Source organism: Mustela erminea, chromosome 1 (genome assembly GCF_009829155.1).
Source record: "Mustela erminea isolate mMusErm1 chromosome 1, mMusErm1.Pri, whole genome shotgun sequence".
In the NCBI taxonomy this organism is placed as follows: Eukaryota; Metazoa; Chordata; class Mammalia; order Carnivora; family Mustelidae; genus Mustela; species Mustela erminea.
This window is the reverse complement of record NC_045614.1, coordinates 9,247,963-9,269,562: the sequence shown is the minus strand read 5'-3', so window position 1 is coordinate 9,269,562 and position 21,600 is coordinate 9,247,963. Positions and strand designations below refer to the sequence as shown.

Below are 21,600 nucleotides of genomic sequence, written 5' to 3'. Positions count from 1 at the left end.
CAAACGTACCACTGGCTCTTAAAATAGTTATCTCCATATTTAAGTTATTTGATCTACGAATTGATAAAAAAAAAAAATTAGAAGAGCCTACACAGATCAGGGAAGTGAGTTTCCCTCTGGCGCAGGAGGGTTGTTTGGGGAGCTTGTCTGTCTCTTTCATTTCTCTATTGTTTGAATTTTTTTTTTAGAAAGAGTGTGTTTTACTACCGCAATAAAAAAAAAAAAAAATGAATCCATCATTTAAAAAGAGTAGCGCGGAGGCTCAGGTGACACTTCTGGTCTCTGCGTCCCACGTTGCAGAAACGAATGCCTGCTGTTCCTCGGGGTCTGGGATGGCCCTGACAGTGTCACCAGCTTGTCATAAAGGCCTGCGTCGGCTGGATAGCAGACCCCCTGCTCTAGTCCCCAGATCAGCACCCCCAGGACACAGACCACGACGCAAGATACTAGGAGGAACATTCAGTAGGACACTCCTAGATGGGCTCCTGATTCTTACAAGCGAGAGGAGCCCCCGGGCTGCTTGAGGCCAGGCTTCTGATGCCCAGGAAGGGAAAATGGCATACCACATGCAGAACAGAGGGGGCTCAGAGGTTCTGTTGCCACGAGACTGAGAGCAGAGGCAAGAAGTAAATGCGGGCAAAGTTCTGAATCCCTCTGTTTCTTCCAGGCCAGAGGCTCTCTGCTGGGGCAATTCTCTCCCCATGGAAATGTCTGGAGCTACTTTGGTTGTCACACCTGGGGTGGGGTGCTGCAACTGACATCCAGCAGGTGGAGGCCAGAGATGACGTTAACCACCCCACAGGGCACAGGACCTTCTCCACGACAGAATGGTCTGGCCGGAAAGCCAGCAGTGTCGTGGTTGGGAGACTTGGCTCTACCTACGGGAGCTGTTGTTGGTGGCTGAGAGGGTATGTCTCCTTCTCACTAGCCACAGAAACAGGAACATGTCTAGCGGGCGCTAGCCTCTCCCTACAACCCCACCTCTCCACATGCTGGGAGAGTGTTTATGCACACAGACCTAAAGTTTTCAAACTTTAAGGAAGAGGTAAGGCGAGCGTTTACGTGAGGGAGCATCAAAGACAATGTAGGGAAGATTACTGCAAGCGTCCAGCAATCATCTGGTTAATTAGGATAATTACATTCATTTTTATTTCAAACATTGATTCCAAGCAGACTCCCAGGAAAAGGGCGTGACAGAGCAAGGATCAGGGATCCCAAGATCCAGCCGAGCTGCCTGGCCCCAGGCCTGGACTTTCTGCCCACTCTACCTCCCCTGCCCCACACTCCAGGGAGGGGTGCCAAGAAGCCAAGCTGGCCACTGCAGGGTGAAGACATCCAGTGGACTCAACCCGACCCATATCATGCTGCCTCTCAGGTCGGAGGCAGGGGGCCAGCTGGTGGGGAGGCCAGTGTCAAGGACAGGCCAGGTGCCCGATCACTGTCTCCACCCCACGTGCTCAGCAGCTGGGGGAGCCCTTGAGCCGAGCCACAGGCTACACTCCAGCCCCACGGTCTCAGCTCCTAGAGAGCAAGGGAGACCATGGGGACCCACACAGCTTTCCCCTGTGAGACTCTGCCAAGGCCAGCAATCCCCATGAAGTTCAAGAAGCAGTAAAGTCCACAGGTGGAAGTGCTCAGTGACCCGGATTCTGGGGTCCTTCTGCCGGCAACTCATCGCGTGATCCGAGTGCCACGACACCTCTGTACTTGGGTTCCCGTCTCTGTACGGGCCCAGGGATAATAATTCCTGCCCTGCCTGTATCACTCAACCATTGTGAGAAGGGACTCAGCTTCTGGCGGCTGAAAAGGCTCAGCCAGCTGACAAAAATGAGCTAATTCCTCACTGTCTTTCAAGGTGTGGTTCAGACAGGTCATCTTCCAGAAGACTCCCAGGCCCCCCGGATCTGATTCACCGATCCCCCCGCACACAGAGACTGCTGTGTGTCACCTGAGCACAAATACATTCAGCCAGGAGCACAGATTTAAAACTAGAGTCGGTGTGAGAATCTGGGTGGTTAACACACACAGACAGGACTCAGCATGGTGCCGTAGTCAGAACTGGGCCTTTGAGGGAAAAAAAGGAATTAAAGCAGGGAAGGGAGAGCAGGGGTGTGCCCCTTCCTCCATTGGACAGGGAACAAGAAGTTGTTGGGAGCCTGAACAAATGGATGCCCCTTAAGTTACTGGATGTCCCCCAGATAACAGCGAACAATGGTCCTGACCTGGGGCAGCCGCGTGCCAGGCCATCATTAAGACATCAAAAGTGAAGACAAGAGCCAGAACACCCCCCCTACACACACACACACACACACACACACACACTCCCCAACAGACGGGCCACAGTGGCTGGTGGGGGGACACGTCACTTGGGAGACAAGCCCACAAAGAGCAACCCCAGAATATATTTTTAATCCCCAAAGGGCCAGAAAATCAGTTAGTAGTTATCCATCCGACAGAGTGAAAAACACAGGCACCCAGGAGGTGAGGCCCGTCCAGCCAAACCTCCCTGTGCAGAGCAGCCCCTCCGCCCACTGGGACCCTCTTCTAATGCCAGCAACCCCTCGGCTCAAACATGCTTAAAATGGCGACGGCGGCCTGTGGGGCCGGCGTTTGTCGTGCTGTTTTCCACGGTGCCCTTGGTGCCAAGAAAAACCTATCATCAGAAATGCCATCAGCTATATTTATCTATCTCTCAGCCCCCCAGCCTCCTCCTCCCGTCTGCCAAGCAGGCCCCGCGGAGCCCCCTCACCCAGTGGGCACGCTTCCCCGTTGCTGACGCCCGTGACCACCTGCCCAAGCCTCACGCTCCAGCGTTCCCTTCCCGAGCCGTGGCACTGAGGCCTCCACACAGACACAGCCACCGACGGGCCGCCCCTCTCCTTACCGCCTGCTGGGACGCACCCACATGAGCTACAAGCAGGCACCCCGACAGGCACCGGTCCTGGTGTCTCTGGCCCCAAACCACTGGCGAGGGCAGCCCTCTGTCTCCTTTTGGCCTCAGCTCCCTGTCCTCAAAGTCCTCCAGGAGCCGGGGGCCGTGTCCTCTGGGAGGGGCACCATGGCTGCAGCGTCTCACAAACCAGCCATCGTGGAGAGACAAGAGGTACGGGGTGGGGGTCTGGAGCGGGAGGGCAGTGAGAGAGTCAGCCTGGAAGGAACGGGGCTCGTCTCAGGCCAGGAGGCTACAGGACGCCAGGCTGCTGCGTAGACCTGTCACCCCTCCACTTCACTCCCTGACGGAGAGCAGGGAGACCCAGCCTGTATTTGAAGACACTTAGAATCTCCAAGGAATGTGCATGCTGGAAGGATCCTCATTCCCTTCCCATCCGAGGGAGGAACGGCATAATCTGGGACACTAAAGGGAAAACGGCAAAGTCAAGGTTCAGGACTACTCGAACCCTACAGCTGTGCCAAGGCCTCTACTAGGCACACGCGGGACGTACGGGGCCAATACAGGACTGTCCCTGGGTGCCAGGCATGTCAGACCTTTCCCTACCCAAGCAGCGGGCTCTAACCTGACCCTTCCCACCCTGGGGCCTAGCACTGGATGTCTGAAGGTGAACCAACGACCATATCCTAAACCCCCACACCTCCTCCTCTCGCTTCGTGGGGGCAGCCCCCATGTCCCTCGTCAGCCCTCTCCCCAGAAGACCGCCCATTGCCTCCAAGCCCCCAGCTCAGGAAGGAGTTCCAGGGAACGGACCCCTCTAAGAATGAAGCAACCCAAATAAAAATTTTAAAACCCAGAAGCTCTTTCTCTCCAGCCCCCTCCCCCTCCACTGGCAAATGAAAACAAACAAGAAATCAAAGAGGCCTTTTGTGCGAGCACCGCGCTGACACGGCTGGGGCCTTTGAAAGGACTTCTGAATCGGACACTGAAGGATAAAATAACTGAAGCGTGGCAGCTCCTGAGACAGGGGTGGGGGGTGGGACCGATGGGGCAAAGAGAGAAAGGGGTGGGGAGGGAGCCACCCTCTCTTCCTTGGGCAGAAAAGGGGATGCTCAGCTGGGCCCTACTCTGCGCAGCTGCTGCAGGACACCAGAACAGAGGGGGACCGTGGCGCTGCCCTCCGCCCCTCTGGCCCACCCTTCCCGGGCGCCCCAGGTCTCTGCAACACTAGAAGTGGCAGAGATGAGCCCTGCCTCCCTCTTCACGGCCCCTGGTGAAGCCTTCGCGGGTCTTCCCTCCCCTCCAGCATGGATCACTGCACATTCACGCCTACGGGACAGCGCTTTCTAGAAGTCATCATGAGGCCCTCGCGCAAAACCTGCCAGCTGCAAGCAGGAGACTCTGTTCTTAGAAGGGCCTCGCTCACAGTAGGTTCACCAAGTGCGGATTTCATGAAAAAAGTAAATTCGACCACCCTGTGGCAGTGCCAAAAAGTAAACTGAATCCTCAGGAAGTAAGTCCTTCTGGGTGTCTGAAGCCCAGCCCTCCTGCTGCAGAGCGGCCCTGTTTCCTCTGGGTGGTGGAGTACATTTGGTCACCATGCTCAGGCATCCGGGTCCCCTCCGGCTTATTCACAGCCCAAGCTCTGCCGGTTCAAGCTCAGACAAGGGTGAGTCTTTCTTTTCCCTTGAGCTACAGCTTCCAACTGAGCCAGCAGAGTGAGCACTCCACCAAGAGCTCTGTGCATCGTGGCCAGTGCGGACCCCTGACCAGCGGGGCAGACAGACAGGAGCAGATAGTCAAGGGAGTCCTAGAATGAGACCGAGCCAAAGGACTGGGTCTGGGTATTTCTGGTCTCCTCTTTGGGGTCACATCCCCTCTTGAGGCTAGCCTGACCCCCTATCACTCTTTCATCCCACCGAGCAAGACATCAGCATCCCCAGTCACATTAACAGAGCACAGGGGGCTTGGGTCAGCTTCACAGGTGTGCAACCCGGACAGTCACACATGCCCCATGCTTGGTTTTAATGCTATCACTGTTGTCACACTGTTGTCCCTAAGCGTTTCGAACTAGGAGCCCCACACTTACATTTTGCACTGGGCCCCACAAATCACGGAGCTGGAAGGCCGGGCAAATCCTGTGGCTACCATGGGATCTGATCGTGCCCGGAGTTTGTGTGTTCTGTAATAAATGCTCCAGTTTAAGAGGGCCTCCAGGAAGCGGTAACCAAAATGGCAAGGGCTCGAGGAGCTGCGTCCAGTGTGGGCGGTGCGAGGGACTGGCAACGTTTGGCCTGGAGAAAGAACAGCTTCCTGGGGGGAACGGTGGAAAGGAACCCTGAGAGCGGGCTTCGGCCCCTAAGAGCCTGCCATGTTACAGAAAACTTGGCTCTCACCTTGCGTCGTCCCTTACCAGAAATAAGGCTGGCAGGTGAAGGTGACAGGGAGGCAGTCTTGGGCTCACGAAGTCCTAACAGCAGTGACGGCGGCCGCCGTGAGCCATGGCCTGCTCTGTGCCCCGTGCCCGTCTCTGCACATGTTAGCTGCTTTCATCCCCTTCACCAGTCTCTGGGTTGGACCAACAGAAGAATTTTACAACCGAACTTGACCTTTGCACGACACTAACGTCTCCTCCAGGGTGTTCTAAAGGGGACCTTACGTTGGGTTAAAAGATGATCCGCAAATCTTGCAAATCTTAGGAATCTGGTTCCCGGCCCCTGCAGTCTCCGCTAGCCCTGGTACCAGATGGTGCTGCCTCAACGACACAGACCAGTGGCATTTGTGGGCCTTGAAAAAGGAGGCCGTGGGTGAGGTGGCACAGGGGCCACGCTAGGGGTCAGTCCCCCGGGGAGCATGGCGGGTGCTCCTCGGGCCCCTCCCACGCATGGACCCCAGAGCCTCCAGATGGGCCGAACGTCCAGCAAAGACTTAGGGGCGTTGCTGGCATCGGCTGCATCTTGGCAGGGCTAACATGGCCAAATGATGCCCTCTCCCACCAGGGAAGGACCCAGATGAGCAATCCTCCGTCGGACCTGGAAACCAGTGCTCGTGGCAAAGCCCTGAGCTCTGACGCAGAGAGCAAAAACCAGGAGACTCCTACACCTGAGCAGGGTGACAACGCACTCGGAAAGGTTCACTTAGACAATTTGTTAGGTGCTAATCCACTTTCCGTGACAGGTTCGCTCCAGCCGTCCCGGGACCCGGAGGTGAGGAAGGAGGCAGAAACTCCTTTCAGAGCACTGCACCAACAGCCGAAGGGAGCGCCGGCTGCAGAGTCCAGACAGAGAAACCCTACAGGACAAATGACCCAGGCCCTTCGACAGCAACGACCCAAAAACTGCCAGAAAAGAAACCAAGATGGAAGAGGAGGACCACCTAGAGATTAGAAGTCTTGAAAGACCTATCGACCCACTGCACTGCCTGCACCTGATTTTTTGTTTGTTTTTAGAGCTCTAGGCCTAACATGGGGCTTGGACTCACGACCCTGAGATCAAGAGTCGTGTGCTCTGTCGACTGAGCCCGCCAGGCGCCCCTGCGTGCCCCTGGATCCCGATCCTGATCCTGACCCAGACAAACAAACAGAATTAGGAGATGATTAGGAAAATGTGAACACTGACTAGCCTGACCATACTAAAGAAACTCTTGATTATTTTTAGGTGTGACCGTGAAATCGCAGTTACGCTCTTCACAATTCCTTATCTTTGCAGATGTGCACAGATATATTTACAGCTGAACAGCTACAATGTGGGGCATCTGAGTGGCTCAGTCGTTAAGCGTCTGCCTTCAGCTCAGGTCACGATCCCAGCGTCCTGGGGTCGAGCCCCACATCGGGCTCCCCGCTCCGAGGGAAGCCAACTTCTCTCTCTCCTGCTTCCCCTGCCTGTATTCCCACTCTCACTTTCTCTCCCTCTGCCAAATAAATAAATAAAATCTTTAAAAAAAAAAAAAGGAAAGAAAGAAAAGCTACAATGCTTGGATTTTCTTCTAAACAACACAGCGTGGGTGGGCAGTGGGGGTATGGATGAGTCGAGACTGGCCGTAAGTTGGCAAACTACTGGCCCCGGTGAAGGGGGTTCCTTCTACATGTGAAATTCTCCACAGTGAAAGGCAAAGATAAAGGAAAGAGCCAGCACCCGAATACCTGGACTCCACGGGCCTGTACTACCGGCCCGTCAGAGGAATCTGACAGCAAGAAGCTGCCATTTCCATTCAATAAAGCATTTTATCACTTACAGATTTTTTTTTTTTAATTTTTAATCAATCTCTCCACCCAACGTGGGGCTCGAACTCACAACCCGAGATCGAAAGGCACATGCTCTACCGACAGAGCCAGCCAGGTGCCCCAGATTTTTCTATTTCCTAAGGCCGAAGCCTAGATCAGGGCAGGTCTGAAGATACCAGTCCACCCTCGGGGCCCCGTGGAGGGTTTGTAAAGAACTGAGCCCACCACCAGCCCAGCCCCGCCATCCTTCCCCACACAAGCAAGGGCCTCCAGGACCCACGCTTCTGGCCTATCTGCGACCGCCCGCCTTAGGGCCACCTCTCCGGATGGCAGAACATCACCAGGGATACACCTCTCTTCCCCATGACAGTGCTCTCTGACCCTGCTCTTCCTCAACATCCCCTCCTAAATGGAACAGACACATGGCGAGATTCCTTCCCAGCAGGAAGGCTAGCCCTCATGGAGGCCGGAACAGACTCTGGGTGGTCTTTGGGACCCCGCACACTGGGAGTGGAGCTCCCGACGTCACACAGCCATGTCCTTGATTCCTTCCCCAACCACAGCTCCTCTTAAAGCTTCATGTGGGCAAAACAAGAGCACCAAGGGCCACGGATGACGACGGCACCTGCAGGTGAAGCGGCGCTCCCTAGCTGAGGACCGTGTCATACTCTTGCCATCAAACCGGGCACCACCGGCGCAGCCCAGACCGGGTCCTTCGGCCCAGTTTTAAGGAAAGAAAGGTACTTCCTTTAGAATCCACAGCAACTGTTGTCTGAGCCCTTGCCACCCCAGACCGCCTTCCCAGGTTCCGGTGGGAGGAACAAGTGGGGCGGGCTGCTGAGGGCATCGGAGCGCAGGGCATGGAGAGGGCTATGCTGTCCCATCGATGCTGTGTGGGGATTTAGTCAGAAGAAGACATCTTCTAGCAAACTGGGGTGGCCTGGGAGGAAATCCGTGCCTGCTCCTCGCATCCTCGAGACCATCTACCCCGGGCCCACTGCGGCCCGTGCTCCAACGACTCACCCCTGCTCCTGCAGTGAGGCACGTTTGAATTAAAGCCATTCCAGCAAGAAATCCTACCTTGATTGAAATTATCTGGAGTCCAGAGAGCCGGAGTAGGGATGAATTATTTAAAAATGTCCTCAGTTCTCCACTCAGCTTTTGTCCAGGAACTGGACCTCAGCCGGGACAGAAATGGCTGCGGCCACATTCGATGGGGCATGAATTCTCTCATATTCCTGGGCAAATGATCTCATTATGGCTGGGGGGGCGGGCGGGGATGCCTCCCTTCTCCCGACACCTGCCTGGTTAGTCCAGGAGCCAGCAGGCTGGCCACAAACCGTCTCCTTCATCACACACACTTCATCCTAACTCAGCCCCATGCTGGCAGCAGTCAAGAATCTGGCCTACAATAAAAGAGGAAAGGGAAACAGCTCAGCTACAGGGATCTAGCTAGAGAGCAGGGCAGGGGGGAAGCCAGAGAAAGAAGAGTCCTGATTTCCGTCTTAGAGGCCCCAGTGCTGAAGTCAGAAGGTACCCAATCCCCTCTAGAAGGTCTGCCTGGCAGACACAAACTCAAGGCTCCAGGCTCCCCCGAAGCTACAGCACCACCAGGCACACACCCTCCCCACTCTGACTTGCTGTGTAGACAGAGAATGAGAGGATAACTTTTCAAATCTTTCTTTAGTTTCTTTTCCAGAAGGAAAAAAGGGCGAGGAGTGGAGAGGATGCGGTTGCGCATTCTTCACGAGGGGTCACGAGAGTCCCACAGGGCCAGGTGCAGGCCTAGAAAGATCCATGGAGGGGGCAATGGCTTCCGGCCAGGTCAAAGGTGAGGGGGTTTGTTCCCTGCTTCCAAACAACCACCAAAGCCACCTCTCATGAGAGAGAATGTGAACCAGCAGGGACAGAGGCCTCCGGCACCGCCTCTTCTTCCCCAGAGTTGTCCAGCACAGAAACCCTCAGCACTCATTCTAGTCCAGGTTACCTTCCTGACGCAGTGCTGAAAGCTCCCCAAAATTTCATGTCTGGATTAAGTCATGCCACTCCTCCCAACTTCCCAAACAGGCAAGTGAGTGACCACAGCAGAAAAGTGAGTTGCTTTTCTTTTTTATGAATGAACAGGAAGGAACACACACACACACACACACACACACACTCACTCACTCACACACTCACACACTCTTGCGGGAAAGAACATTCACCAGAGTTGAAGTTAAGCCACATTCTGTTACATTTGCATAAAGAGAGAAAGAAGGGAAACAAGGGGGAAAAAAATACCGGAATGGTGGAAAGGAAAAACACACACATACACACACACACACACACACACACACACACACAGAAAAAGGTTTGGTAGCCCTCTCATTACAAGTTGGTTGGGCATAATGTAAACACACTTCTGCCTTGCTTAATCACAGAGTGCCGCCCGTTTAGGTTTCAAAGGCGGCAGTAAATTGGGCGTAGCTGAGTGGAGGCTAAAAATTAACCAGCCATCTCTGTTTCAATTTGTAAGAAAACAAAAGCGGAAAGAAATTATAAAAAGGGAAAGGGTGGGGGGGGGTGGCGAAAGGAACGGAGGAAGAGAACGGCACCATCCCGACCCAAAATGCTGCGTAAAACTGGAAAAGCCAAGAGGAGAACTGGAACTACTCGGGACACAAAAGGAAAAGGAAAATTTGCAGAGTTTGGGGACTGTTTCTCGCAGACCACCGCTGCCCCTCCCTGCCATGCCTGTGCCTGGGAGAGCCTCTGTGCTTCCCAGCAGAGGGGTGGGGAGCCTTGGGGTCTCCCCACTGGAGCCAGACTGCGGAAGGGACAGCGCAAGGAATCCCCTGCTCCTTTTCACTTTCTGGGAAGTCCAAGGACTTTCCTACTCTCCGGCAGCCAAATCCCAGCCATACCAGCTCCCGCCTGGGCATCTGGGCCCCAGAATCGGCCCGCCTCTGCCTTCTCTCCTCTTTTCTATTCATTCTGGCTCCTAACCGGGGGTTTTACACGCCCCTCTCTCCACCGAACTGCTGCCCACCCCGCTTGTGCCAAATCCCGCTTTTCCCCAGGACTTAGGAGGAAGCCGCAGGAAAGCCAGCACCTGGCTCCCGATACTTCTTCTGACTCATTTTAAATCTCTGCAACGAGTGATATATATATATATTTTATGTGTGGTAATGTTCATCACCAACTCTCACCATCGTGGATAATTCTGGGGCAGCCTGGCCCCGGTCCTAAGACCTGCAGCGTCTTTTGGGTAAGACGAGTCCTCCAAAGCGGGAGACGCACGGCAATCCGGTAGGTAGGGTGGCGAGGGAGCGAAGGAGGAAGAACCAGGAGGGTGGAGGGAAACAAAAAGGAAGAGGGGGCCTCCGCACGGGCTTCGGCCCCAGGCAGGACGGGCGCGCTAGTTAGGCCCAGGGCATGGGTCCTTTGGAAAGAAGAGGCACCATACACAAAACCAATGCCGGCAGGTACACTAAAACGGGGAAGGGGCTTGAGAGTGACCTACCTGGAGTGTGGACAAAGTAAGCCAGATAAAGATCCAGTTCTTTGATTGTGACTCCAATGTGATGTGGCTGGACGCAGAGGCCGGGGTTCGAGCACTGGGGCGACTTGTAGAGCCGCTCCCCATCAGTACTTTCCAGGGGGATCCCCTTAAACAAAATCACCATGACCAGGTCCAGCCGCCACACCTTGTCGGCCTGGCGCAGGCAGTCAATCCGCCGGATCTTGCCCTTCTGGTCGGGGTTGGAGAGCACGCAGCAGGGGGGCTTCTTGCCGGTGATGGTCAGCACAAAGTCCTCTCGGAACTCGGGCCGGATGTCTTTGCGCAGCTTGGCCAGCAGCCGGGATGCCCACTTCTGCTTGATCTCGGGCTTCTCGCCCAGCAGCTCGTCCTTCACCGCCCGCTCCTCGTCCTTCGACATCCGCTTCTCGTGCTTCTTGAAGTACTTGCGCTTCCGCGCCTGCAGGTTGAACCAGGTGTAGGAGAAGGCGCGGACGTGAGGCAGCAGCGCCTCGATGAACGGGTGGAACTCATCCTGCAGGCGGCAAGCCGGGAGCATGCGGGGCGAGGGAGGACGGGAGGAGGGGAAGACGGGGTGAGGGGGAAAGAGAAAAGGAGAGAAGAAGCGTTAGAAGGGGGGCACGAGAAAAATCGCCGCCTCCTCCTCCGCCGCCCCCCCCTCCCACGACAATGTTCTGTCGTGATTGTTCTACGAAAGTGTGGTCTGGAGCCGCCACCAGCCTGGCCAGCCGCTCGCTCCCATGTCAGCCTCGGCAGCCAGACAGAGGCACCCCGCGCCTGAGCACACACCTATTCTCTCTCTCTCCCCCTCACTCACTCACACACACGCGCGCACAGACAACGTTGCCGTCCACACACACACGCTGCTGGTATCCCCGCCAGGCTCTGTCGCGCCCATGACATCTCCATGTTCTGTCGCTGCCGCAAACTCCTGTCAGCTCGCCCCGACGCCGGGTCCCGGCTGCCCCGACTCCCGCGGACGCGCAGGCGAGGTGTGCGGGGGCCGCCTCGTGTCCCGACACCGGTCGGCTTTTGGCCACCCCCAAAAAGAGAGAACATGACATCCAGGAGCCGGGCGAGGAACCGGATTTGGCGTTCCCCTCCCCGAGCTGTTTGCATTCTCTTTTCTCCTGCTCCAATTGGAACATCCACCCCAGCATTTTTTTTTTTAATCAGATCTAAATCCTAAATATGTGATTTCAGCTTTGTTACCGACACCGATACTAATGTTAATCACAGTAATAAGGAACAAAACACTTCTTGTTAGCACAAATAAGGTGGTTGCCTCGGCCACATTAGGGTTAAAAGCTACGTGGGGCGTCCTGCAGCCCCTTCCCCACTGACCCCTTCACCCTCTTTCCCACTCAGGTGACAGAGGGCTGGGCTCCCGCTTTTTGTTTTTGTTTTTGTTTTTTTTCTTTTTGCTTGTTTGCTTGTTTGAAGTTTAAATAATAATTGATTTCTGTTTACAAAAATAAAACTGGAAAAAATTAAATAATTACCATTGATCTGAAGCACCCGGCAAAGCCCAACGCCCGATTCTGAGCTTCTGGACTCAACAGAGTTGTGAGTTGGGGGCGGGTGGGGGGAGGGGGGAGGGGGAGGAGCAGGGAGGAAGGTAAATGTTTTAAAGGGGGTTATTATTGGTGTTCTGGGGAATAGGGGCCGGGCTTGGGTGGATTCTCAAACCCTTCCCCCTCCTCCCCCCTCCACGCTCCATTGCACAGAAGGGGGAAATTAATATTTTTTTGAAAAGGAGCAAAAAGAAAGAAAGGTCAGGGATAGCAAGCAGAGAGAGGGAGCGAGCCGGTTGCCACACACGCCAGGTAAACAAAAGCCAACAAAAAAAAAATGTTCAATTTCGCCTCCTGTGCATCCTCTTTCAGTTTAAAAAAGGGAGAGAGAGAGAGAGAGAAGGAAAATATGCAAAATTTAAAAATCAAAACCTACCTCCCAATCACCAACCCCAACACACAGCACACCCCACCCCACCCCCCACCCCACCCCACCCCCCACCCCCCGTGCAAAACAAAACAAAAACAAAAACCAGGAGGGGGAAAGCAGCAGCTGAAGAAAAAGGCTTTCGGCTTTGGCAGCGGCACAGGGGTGTAAACTTCGCGCTGCCTCCCTCCGCCTCTGAGCCTGATCGCAGGCAAAGGGGGAGCTCGCAGATTCCCGGGGAAGAGGACGAGTTCGGACCGGCTGCAGACCGTCGCTGGCAGACGCGTGCAAAAACAGAGGGAGTAAGGGAGGGAGGAAAGGAGAGAGAGAGGGAGAGATCGAGGGAGGACGTGGATGGGATGGTGGGGTGTGTGTGTGTGTGTGTGTGTGAGAGTGTGCGAGTGAGAGAGAGAGTGTGTGTATGTGTGTGTGTGTGTGTGCTGGTTGGGTTTTGGATTTTTCTTTTTTTTTTTTTTTTTTGCTTTTCTCTCTCAAACTCCCTCTCTCTCCCCTTTCATGCTCAATCCCCATCCATTTGCCTGTGCCAAAGCCAGTAAAAAGGGGGGGGGGGAGGAAGAGAGAGAGAGAGAGAGAGAGAGAAGGATCCACCTATTTGGCAGTGAGACATCCTCGAGCAGCCAATGGCTGTGTCCAAGGGGAGGAGGGAACCGGGCGAGCCGGGAGGGTGGGGAGAGCCCCCGGCAGTTGGAGACCAAAAACAATTTGCCCAATCGACAAGTTCACGTCTAATGAACAAGCAAAGTCCAGCAGTTATGAATTTTTCATTCCAAGCTCCCACTCGGGTCCATTGGGCAGCAGCAGCCAGCAAATCTGGGGAGGGGGGTAGGGCTGGGGGGACTAGGATTGAGGAAGACACGGATTTTTTTTTCCTCTTTTTTTTTTTTTTTTTAAGCCAGAAAAAGAAATAAATAAAGGCCTGGCTCGGGCGGGCGCCCCAGAAGGCCTTGGGGAGAGCAGCTGCGCCTTCTCTGTGTTTTGGTTTCAGTCTCTTTCTCTCAGGCCCTCACACTCTCTTTCTGGTTCTATTTCTTTTTTTATTTATGGAGCGCACAGGGGCGAGTGGAAGTTTTCCTCCCTGGCCATACACGCGAGCCTGCGGTGCTATGAATAGAAAGAGAAGAAAAAGAGCTCGGAAAGTGTCCATGCCAGCAGCACTTCCAGGGCAGGGACCTGGCGCCCAGGGTGCGGCCACCCCTTCCTCCCCGGGCCCGGCTGCCGCTGGCAGGAGAACTCCCAGACCAGACGGCCCCCCCCACCCACCCCCAGGCCCCCAGCGAGCTCGACCGCCTCCCTCAGCCCACACCCAGCCACGCACGCTCCATTAGCGGTGACGAGGGGTGCCAACGCAATGCAGCTCGGCTCGAGAAACTGCAACAGTTTATTAAAATAGCCTCCTGTCACAGCACTCCGCTGACAAGCACTACATGCAGCCACAAACACAACAGCCAATCCCAGGGAGAAGTGACAAAGGCAGGAAGACGGACACTACTTCCGAACAGTGACTGAGTCTTGCGCGAGGCCTCCCCCCAAGCCCCAGCCACTCCATTCTTGGCTTTCTCCAGCTTCGCCCTCTCCACTTGATCCTTGTTTAGTGTTTCTTGGTTGGAGGAGAGGCAATACTCACCTACCCGCCCCCCCAATTCAATTCCGAAGAAAGGGCCCAAATCCCTACGGAGGAGCAGGGTGCACCAGCGTGCAAAGAAACCCATACGAAAGGGAGAAATCGAAGGCAGGAAACAGCAAAACGGAAAGGAAAGGGCTCTAGCTGGAAAAGCGGGACAACTCTGGGGAAACCGAGTCATGGGGAAGGGGCCTCCCTCCCAGCCAGGTGGGAGGGTGAGTCCGGGAGAGGGAGGCCTGGGGTGAGTGCCATCTCCATGGGGTTCTCTCTGCCAGGGGCTACAGAGCAGCCTGCTTTGGGCCTTGCAGAAGCTGTAAGGAGGAGACAGTTATTAAAAGAAGGGCAGAGACCTCGAACAGACAGGGAGAGGCTGATCCCGCTCGGAGCTGTCTCTACAGCTGCCCTCTCCCCAGGCGAGGCTCAGCCCTCAGCTGGCATGGGGAGGGGGAAGAAAGGTCACTGCTCACTCCTGCCCCTTCCTTCCCCATCTGAAACCCTGTGCTCCGTGGCCTTTATGCTGGCAGAAAGGTTCCCGGAAGAACACCTGGGGTGTGAAGCAGCCCTGGGCTGGTGCTGAGCCCTGACAAAGGGAAAGACGCCGGCCAGCACCTGGGACCCCGGTCTGGGCTCCAGGTCCTGAGCTGAGTGGTCTGAAGTGAGCTCACAGCTGACACCAAGAGAAACAGAGGTGAGCCAGCAGAAGGCAGGTGTCATTGCGGACAGGCCTCTTAGAGTAGCGTTCAATAATTAACATCATGTTAATAACCAGCTTCAGTCCAATTAGCCAAAGATGTTAACTGAGTGACATAAGATACCAAACCCGGCCTCTCCACCTTGAGAGAAGCACTCTTACTTTCTAGAGTGGAGATGAGATGGTAAAAACCAGAAGTGAGTTTATATTCAGCACATGGGTGTTTTTCTGGCATTCTGATTTATACTAAATATTAGACACCAAACAGAAAATGGCCAACACGGGCCTCCTGGAGGATTCTGGCATATTCCGTCTCACAGACCACGGAGCCGGCTGGAAGAGATGCGCTCAGCATGGGTTGATTCCGAGACCCGTGGTACACCTGAGTGAGTGCTGGGGAGATGGCGGATGGGAGGGTCCATGCGGAAGTTAAGGAAACCGGACAAGATCCTCGATTCACTCTGGGATGGAGGGAAGGGTCAAAGGTCGGGGGAGTGGCAGAGAGATTGGACAGAGAAGCGACCCAGGAGAGCCAGTGGAGTTTCTCAATAGAGCCTCAGGGATCTACACAGAGCACAGTGCGCCCCCTCAAATGCTCCCTGAACAGGAGGAGCAACAGGCCCTTCCCAGGAGAGTAACACGGAAGGAGAACAATCGTCAATTGTCCTTCTCCTGCCAGTTGTCGTAACCTTGAAGGTGGGCAGAGTGGATTCCCAGGGAGCACTCTCCGCTCGCCCTGTTCCCACAGGGGCCACTGTCTGGGGTGTGTGGGGGAGTTTTCTGGAAGAGAGGCCTGAGGCCAGGGTATTCCTAAGGCTTGGGAGGGAGGGGAGAAGGTCTCTCTCTCTTCTGTGGGCACACACAGAGAGGACTCACTCAGGTTCCATTAGAAACATTTGGTGTGCCCCTACCGCTGCAGCCTCCTCCTCCATGCCACTGGTGGTGGCTCTAGGCCCTGGACACGCCCCTCAGGAGCCCCAGACAAAAGGGGACTGTCCCCCTTTTGTTAAGAGAGTGCAGGCTCTGTTAGAAGATTACCTGTCCCAGACCCAGCCTCCTTCCCTTCTCCCCTCCCGCCTGGGTTGAGGGCTCAGAGGCTCTGCACCCTGCACGCGGACAAGAGCCAAGACACAAACCTTCAGACAATTCAAGGCTTCTCCAAGGGCTGAGTCACCCACAAGTGCAAGGGTTCAGGGGATGGAGGAAGCAAGGGGACAGGCAGGCCTCTGAGAAGGAGAGGGGAGGAGGGAAGAGAATGAGGGAAAAAAAACCAGGGAGAGGGGAGAGGGAGCCAGTGATACTGGTGAGAGCAGGGAGCAAAGAAGAAAACTAAATACAAGGGGGGGAAATAATGTAAAAGCAGACAAATTGAGGGGAAAGGTATTTTCTTCACTTAAAAGAAAAATCAAGAAGCCAGAGATAAGACTTTTAAAATTAACATGGGGTTTTTAGTTTGTGGAAAGGAATTTTTCTGCCTTTGGGAGAGAAAGGCCTCTCTTACTGTCAAGTATATAGAATATGATTTTTTTTAAAGCAACAGTTTTCACTGAAACATTTCAGAAATACTCATGGCACTTTCAGCCATCACTAGCAATAATGTGCCTCCAAAAGAAAAAAACTGATCAGACCACAGAAAAAGAGGAAAAGAGCGAGTGAGCGAGAGAGAGAGAGAGAGAGAGGAAGAGAAAGAGAAGAAAGCCAAACCTGGAGAGAAAAAGCCAAGTTGGACCCAAAACTGCAAAGAAAGAAAGGCAAAGATGGAGGGAGAGAAGACAGGACCAAAAAGGAAAATGAAAAGAAAATTAAGAAAAGGAAAGGAAAGGAAAGAAAAAAGAAAAAAAAGAAGAGATAAAAAAAAAAAAGAAAACAAGGAACAAGGACAAAAGACAAGGGCTCTGGGTCAGGGGCAAAAAAGAAAACCTAGCTAAGGAAAATGACTGCTTCTATCACAAGAAAGTAAAATGTGTGGTTTTCCAAAACTCCACAAAACAAATGAAGTGTTGTGGATTATTTAAGGGAAAATAGGAAAATTCATACAGAACTTCACTCAGTATTCAAAAGTCTTCAAGGAAACAAAATAATTTTCCCAGCTTGGGACAGGTTTTGAAAGCGACCATATCTGCCAACAGTGAAATGTCCAGAAGCGTAAGTTATATCTTTAAAGACAGGGCCACTGTTCCTTATGTTTACAAAAATCCTATTTGTCCACAAACTACTTGCTTTGAGACCCAGATTTATTCTCTCAGACGACCCTGGACACATGCTACACATATAAATATATATATATTTACGTATGTATGGCCATGCTAATTTGGATAACTATACACAGTGAGTGCAAATAAAGCCTTCCTAGGACCAACCAGATATTTCAGTAACCATTTTACTACTGCCTATCTGCAGCCTGGGTGAAAAAGGAAGCAGGTAATTTTAAAAAGCCACAAATAGAGCCCTGATTACTCTGCCCAATTCTTGGGATTTTATAATTCATCCTTGGCCCCAACAGAAAGGGGTCAACTTTGTAACCCCAACATCTCCCCTCTTGTCCCACAGAAGAAGGGTCACAAGAAGGCAGGGAAGAAGGCAGTGTCCGGACTCTGGGGCAAAGGTGGAAAGAGAACTGTAGGAAGCAAAAGGAAGGGGCCAGGCTGCTTATCCTAGAGGTAGGTGGGGCCTCCCCTCTCTGGGCAGGGGTGGGGGGAGGCGGGATGGGGCTCTGCAGCCAGAGTAAAATCATCCGAGAATCTGGAAATGCCAGGCATGGAAACCAGAAAATGCACATTGCGAGGAGGCTCACAGAATTTGGACAAAGCGGGTTTTTGGCTGACTTGGGCCTGTTTTCCTCTGCTCAGGAAAGGCAGCCCCACACGATTTTTCTAGCGTCCTCCGGCTTGCTGAATGGAACTGCCCCACACCCCCATGCTGGGTCTAGGACACGGCCTGCATCAGAACCAGGCCGCACATTCCTCTCCTATAAAACCGCCTCCCTTTCCCTTCTTTTTCTCCTCCTGTCTACAAACTGGGAGCGGTGGCCTGGGATCGGGCCAACAGGCAGCCTCGTTCTGGCTCCAAACACTACCCTGCTCCAGGCACATCTCCCCTCACCCTCCTGGCACCAAATAAAATAGGGTAGGAATACAGGTATTGGGAAGACCATCTATTCTCTTTAGTGCATCTGGAAATGGACTTTCATCCTCTACAGATACTAGAAAACAAAAACCCAAGTCCTTTAATTCACTATTTAGCTTGAAACTTCCTTGTGTCACCAAATAGAAATAAAACCGGGAAGGCCAGAGCCCTGCCCTCCAGCTGGAGGGCTACGCGGGGATCCTCCTCCGCGGGGCGCGCATGGCAGAGGACTGCCACGGGCTTTGAGGGGCAAGAGCAGGGCAGAGCCTGAGTCTCACCCTCTACCTGGTGCGACTGGAAAGTGTCACTCCACGATGGCCAAGGCCGCCTGGAAGAAGGAAGAACCCCACAAGCCAGCTTTACAACTTTCGGGGAGAACTGAAAATACTGACAAAAGCATGGCAAGGGGAAACCAGCCCGTGAAGATGAGGTCGGTGCGGGATCCGCCATTCCCAGTAAAAATACCCAGAGGGCCAGAGAGAAGGCTAGAGCGAATGGCAAAATGTTGACTGTTTGCCCGAGGCCAGCTGTAACCCCGGACCCCACAAAAGGCTTGGGGATCCTCCAGAGAAGGTGCTCCTCTCCCTCCCCTGCCCCTCTGAGACCCCTCTCATGGGCTTCCCAGGCCCTCTTCAGGAGCTCCGGATCCGAAGGGACACCCCCCTGCTCTACCTGGTCCACTCCGCCTCCCCAACTCCCGGCCACAGGACAGAAGGCAGAAGGGCCTCGGCAAGAGGAGAGTTTCTCCGATCCCCGTCTCCTCCACCGGGCTGCACTGCTCGCACCCTTGGCCCACAGAAAGCCTATTTCTTGCAGTTGCTGCGGCAACAGGCAGTGCCCAGAGCCGGGGGCAGAGAGCAGGGTGGCTAGGAGAGAAACAGCCTGGGTTTTTCACTGCCCGAGGGCTCAGGGGAGCTGGGCTGGCCCTGTCTGGGCAAGCGGCTTCCCCAAAATGTACCATTTGAGGAGTTGGAAGGAAGACATTTTTCAATCCCTCAAAATGTGTTGCTCCCCCCAACTAATTTATTATCAGGATCATGGCCAAGAAAACTCGAGAATCCTCATTCCCCTGGTGGCTAGCCTCTGCGGAGGCTGGCACCGGGGTGCCGGGAGCTCAGGACCTGGCCACCCCTCGGCCACAATCCGTCCCTCTCCGGCTGGCTTTCTTTCTCACCCTCTCTCCCCCTCTGTGTCCTCCAGCTCCAACACAAACTGTTTGCACGGGAAGTCTCCCTCTATGACCCGATTCAGCACACACAAGAGAAAACTGTGGGCGACAGACCCAACGTCCTAACGAACTTGAGTTAATTAATGCTAAGGAAGAAAAGAGGCGCCCTCGCTCTGTTGAATCACGGTTCACTAGCCCTTTCAGTTTGCTGTGGGTGGAGGAAAAAAAAAAGAGGCTTTTTGGTTCAAATATTTTTGGGGGGCGAAGGGAAAACAAAAACACCGCAGAAGGGCCGTGGAGGGTGAAACTATAGTACCTGCCCAGAGGAGCAGAGGCGAGGGCAGCCGAGAGCGTTCTCCCCGAAGCTTCTGGCCTAAACAGTCCTGGGAAGGCCGAGAAGGGGAAAGAACAGGGAAGGGATTATCAACTAATGGACAGCCTGTTCAAATAGATTGCTCCAAAAATTTTACTGTCATACTAGGAGAGACATATAGGTATTTTTTTTAAAGCCCAAACCCAACAACTCGATTTGAACAGACCCGTGAAGATGTTTTAACAGAGCAGAAAACCGAAATATGGATGGCATGCATACAAAAATTTAAGTGTGCAGAAAAAAAGAAGAGGTGGTAAGGGGGGGCAGGGAGAACAGCTGCAATTTTGCTTTCCAGATGTTGACAGCAAAATGTAATTGGCAAGTAACTTCTCCCTTACCACTTTTCATCCTTTGGTCCTGAGATGTTCAAAATCCTACAGCTAGACCTGAGTCTGCCGGCAGTTTCCTGGCACTCGGTACACGCACGGATGGGTCTGGAAGCCTCGTGGGCCACACGCCTGCGAGCTTTTTTATCAGCCCACTAATTTTTACAAGCCCTCCCACCATTCTTTAGCGGGAGACCTAAGCAAAGCCGGCTGGAGGACATTCTTATTTAAATCATCATTTATTATCATTATTATTTTGTTAGGGAAGGCCTTTTCTTTTGAGGCTGGGTCTTCCTTTTTTTTTTTTTTTTTCCTTTTTAAATAAACGTCTTAACTGAAATGCCTAAAAAGTAGAGAAGATCGCACACTTCTAAGCCTGGCGCTCGATACATTTTCACAAAGTGAACACACCTGTGTGACCCCACCCAGATTAAGAAATAGAACATTTTCAGCACCGCTGAACAGGACTTTAGCTTTTAACTTTAGAGTTCTCGGAGTTTCTAGGCCTTAGAAACAGCACCTGCCCCCATGTCAAGTTCGAGCACCTACGTATACACATGTGTTAACAGAGCAGCATACGCTACTCATGTGACCACCAAAAAAAAAAAAAAAAAAAAAAAAAAAAAACTGCGGTGAAGAGAAGCCCCTCAAATTCTGCAGCGGGGTTTCGTGCCTCTCTGTCTCTGTCTCTCTCTGTGCCTGCCCGGCTCTGATCCCATCAACAGGGCAACCAACTGTGCAGCGGGGTAACAGACCAGCCGGGCGTGTGTGTGGTGGACAAACAGGGCCCACCGAGCTGAAAGCCAACAGTCATAGTGACCAAGGGGGGAGTGAGAGACTCCCCGTGCACCCCGCCCCGAAGGCAGAGACCTGGGCCCTCAGGGGTGTGGAGCATAATGGGTGAAAAAGTGGCTCTGCAGAGCCAGGGATTTATAGCCAGGGATTCCCGGAGGGTAAATGAGCACCCCATCCAGGCAGGCTGCCCTCATTCCAGTCCCCAAAAGTCTATCAGGGAGAGGAGTGAGGGGTTCCTGGGGCAGAGCTGCCCTGGAAGGGAGGCCCAACCCTGCTGCATCTGCCTCCCCCTTTCCCTGGCTCCAGCCCCAGCTGGCTCCCCCCTCACTTTCACTCGCACTAAATTTACTTTATAATTTTAAAATTAAATTTTAAAAAAAGCAGGAAAGAGAAAGCACTGAAGGCAAAGTACCTCCCACAATATCTCTCCAAGGAGGGGGGGGGGTTCTGCTTATGTAAAAAGACAAAATGCAAGGGATCGCGGAAAAGTCTAAGCACCAAATAACAAGGAAAATAAAAGAGAAACACATTTAATTAAAAACACCTGAAGCAAATAAATAACTCCTTTGCAACTGGAAGCAGTGCCTGTGGGCACTAGTCCCTACCCCCATTTCTTGCCTACTTTTCCCTTTCCTTTCTCACAGGGAGCTGCGACTTCCCCAAGCACTACAGAAACCCCCTTTTCTGAGCCCATCCACCCCACAACTGGGGGAAGGGCCAGGGCAGCCACTTTGCATCCCACCAGCCCGAAGGAAACCTCCGAAGCCCTGATGAAGCGCCCTTCCCTCAATTCCCACATCTTCCCAAGCGATGCCCACCACTGGCCCTGTACTCCGCTCTCCGGCCTCAAACCTAGGCCCGGTAGGTGGTGGTAGCACTGTCCTGGGGCTGGACGCCAGGCCCAGC

General features: G+C 53.6%; 1 protein-coding gene across 7 annotated transcripts in view; it reads right to left on the bottom strand.

Annotated features, from left to right (window-relative positions):
* NFIX (nuclear factor I X) overlaps nt 1-21,600 on the bottom strand; it is a 96,314-nt gene that overhangs the window by 57,122 nt on the left and 17,592 nt on the right. For 3 of the 7 annotated variants that reach the window (XM_032312640.1, XM_032312625.1, XM_032312630.1), the window contains one exon: nt 10,615-11,146. In XM_032312640.1, coding sequence (XP_032168531.1) covers nt 10,615-11,146 — 532 coding nt within the window. The other 4 variants (XM_032312663.1, XM_032312648.1, XM_032312672.1 and 1 more) reach the window with 4 other exon arrangements.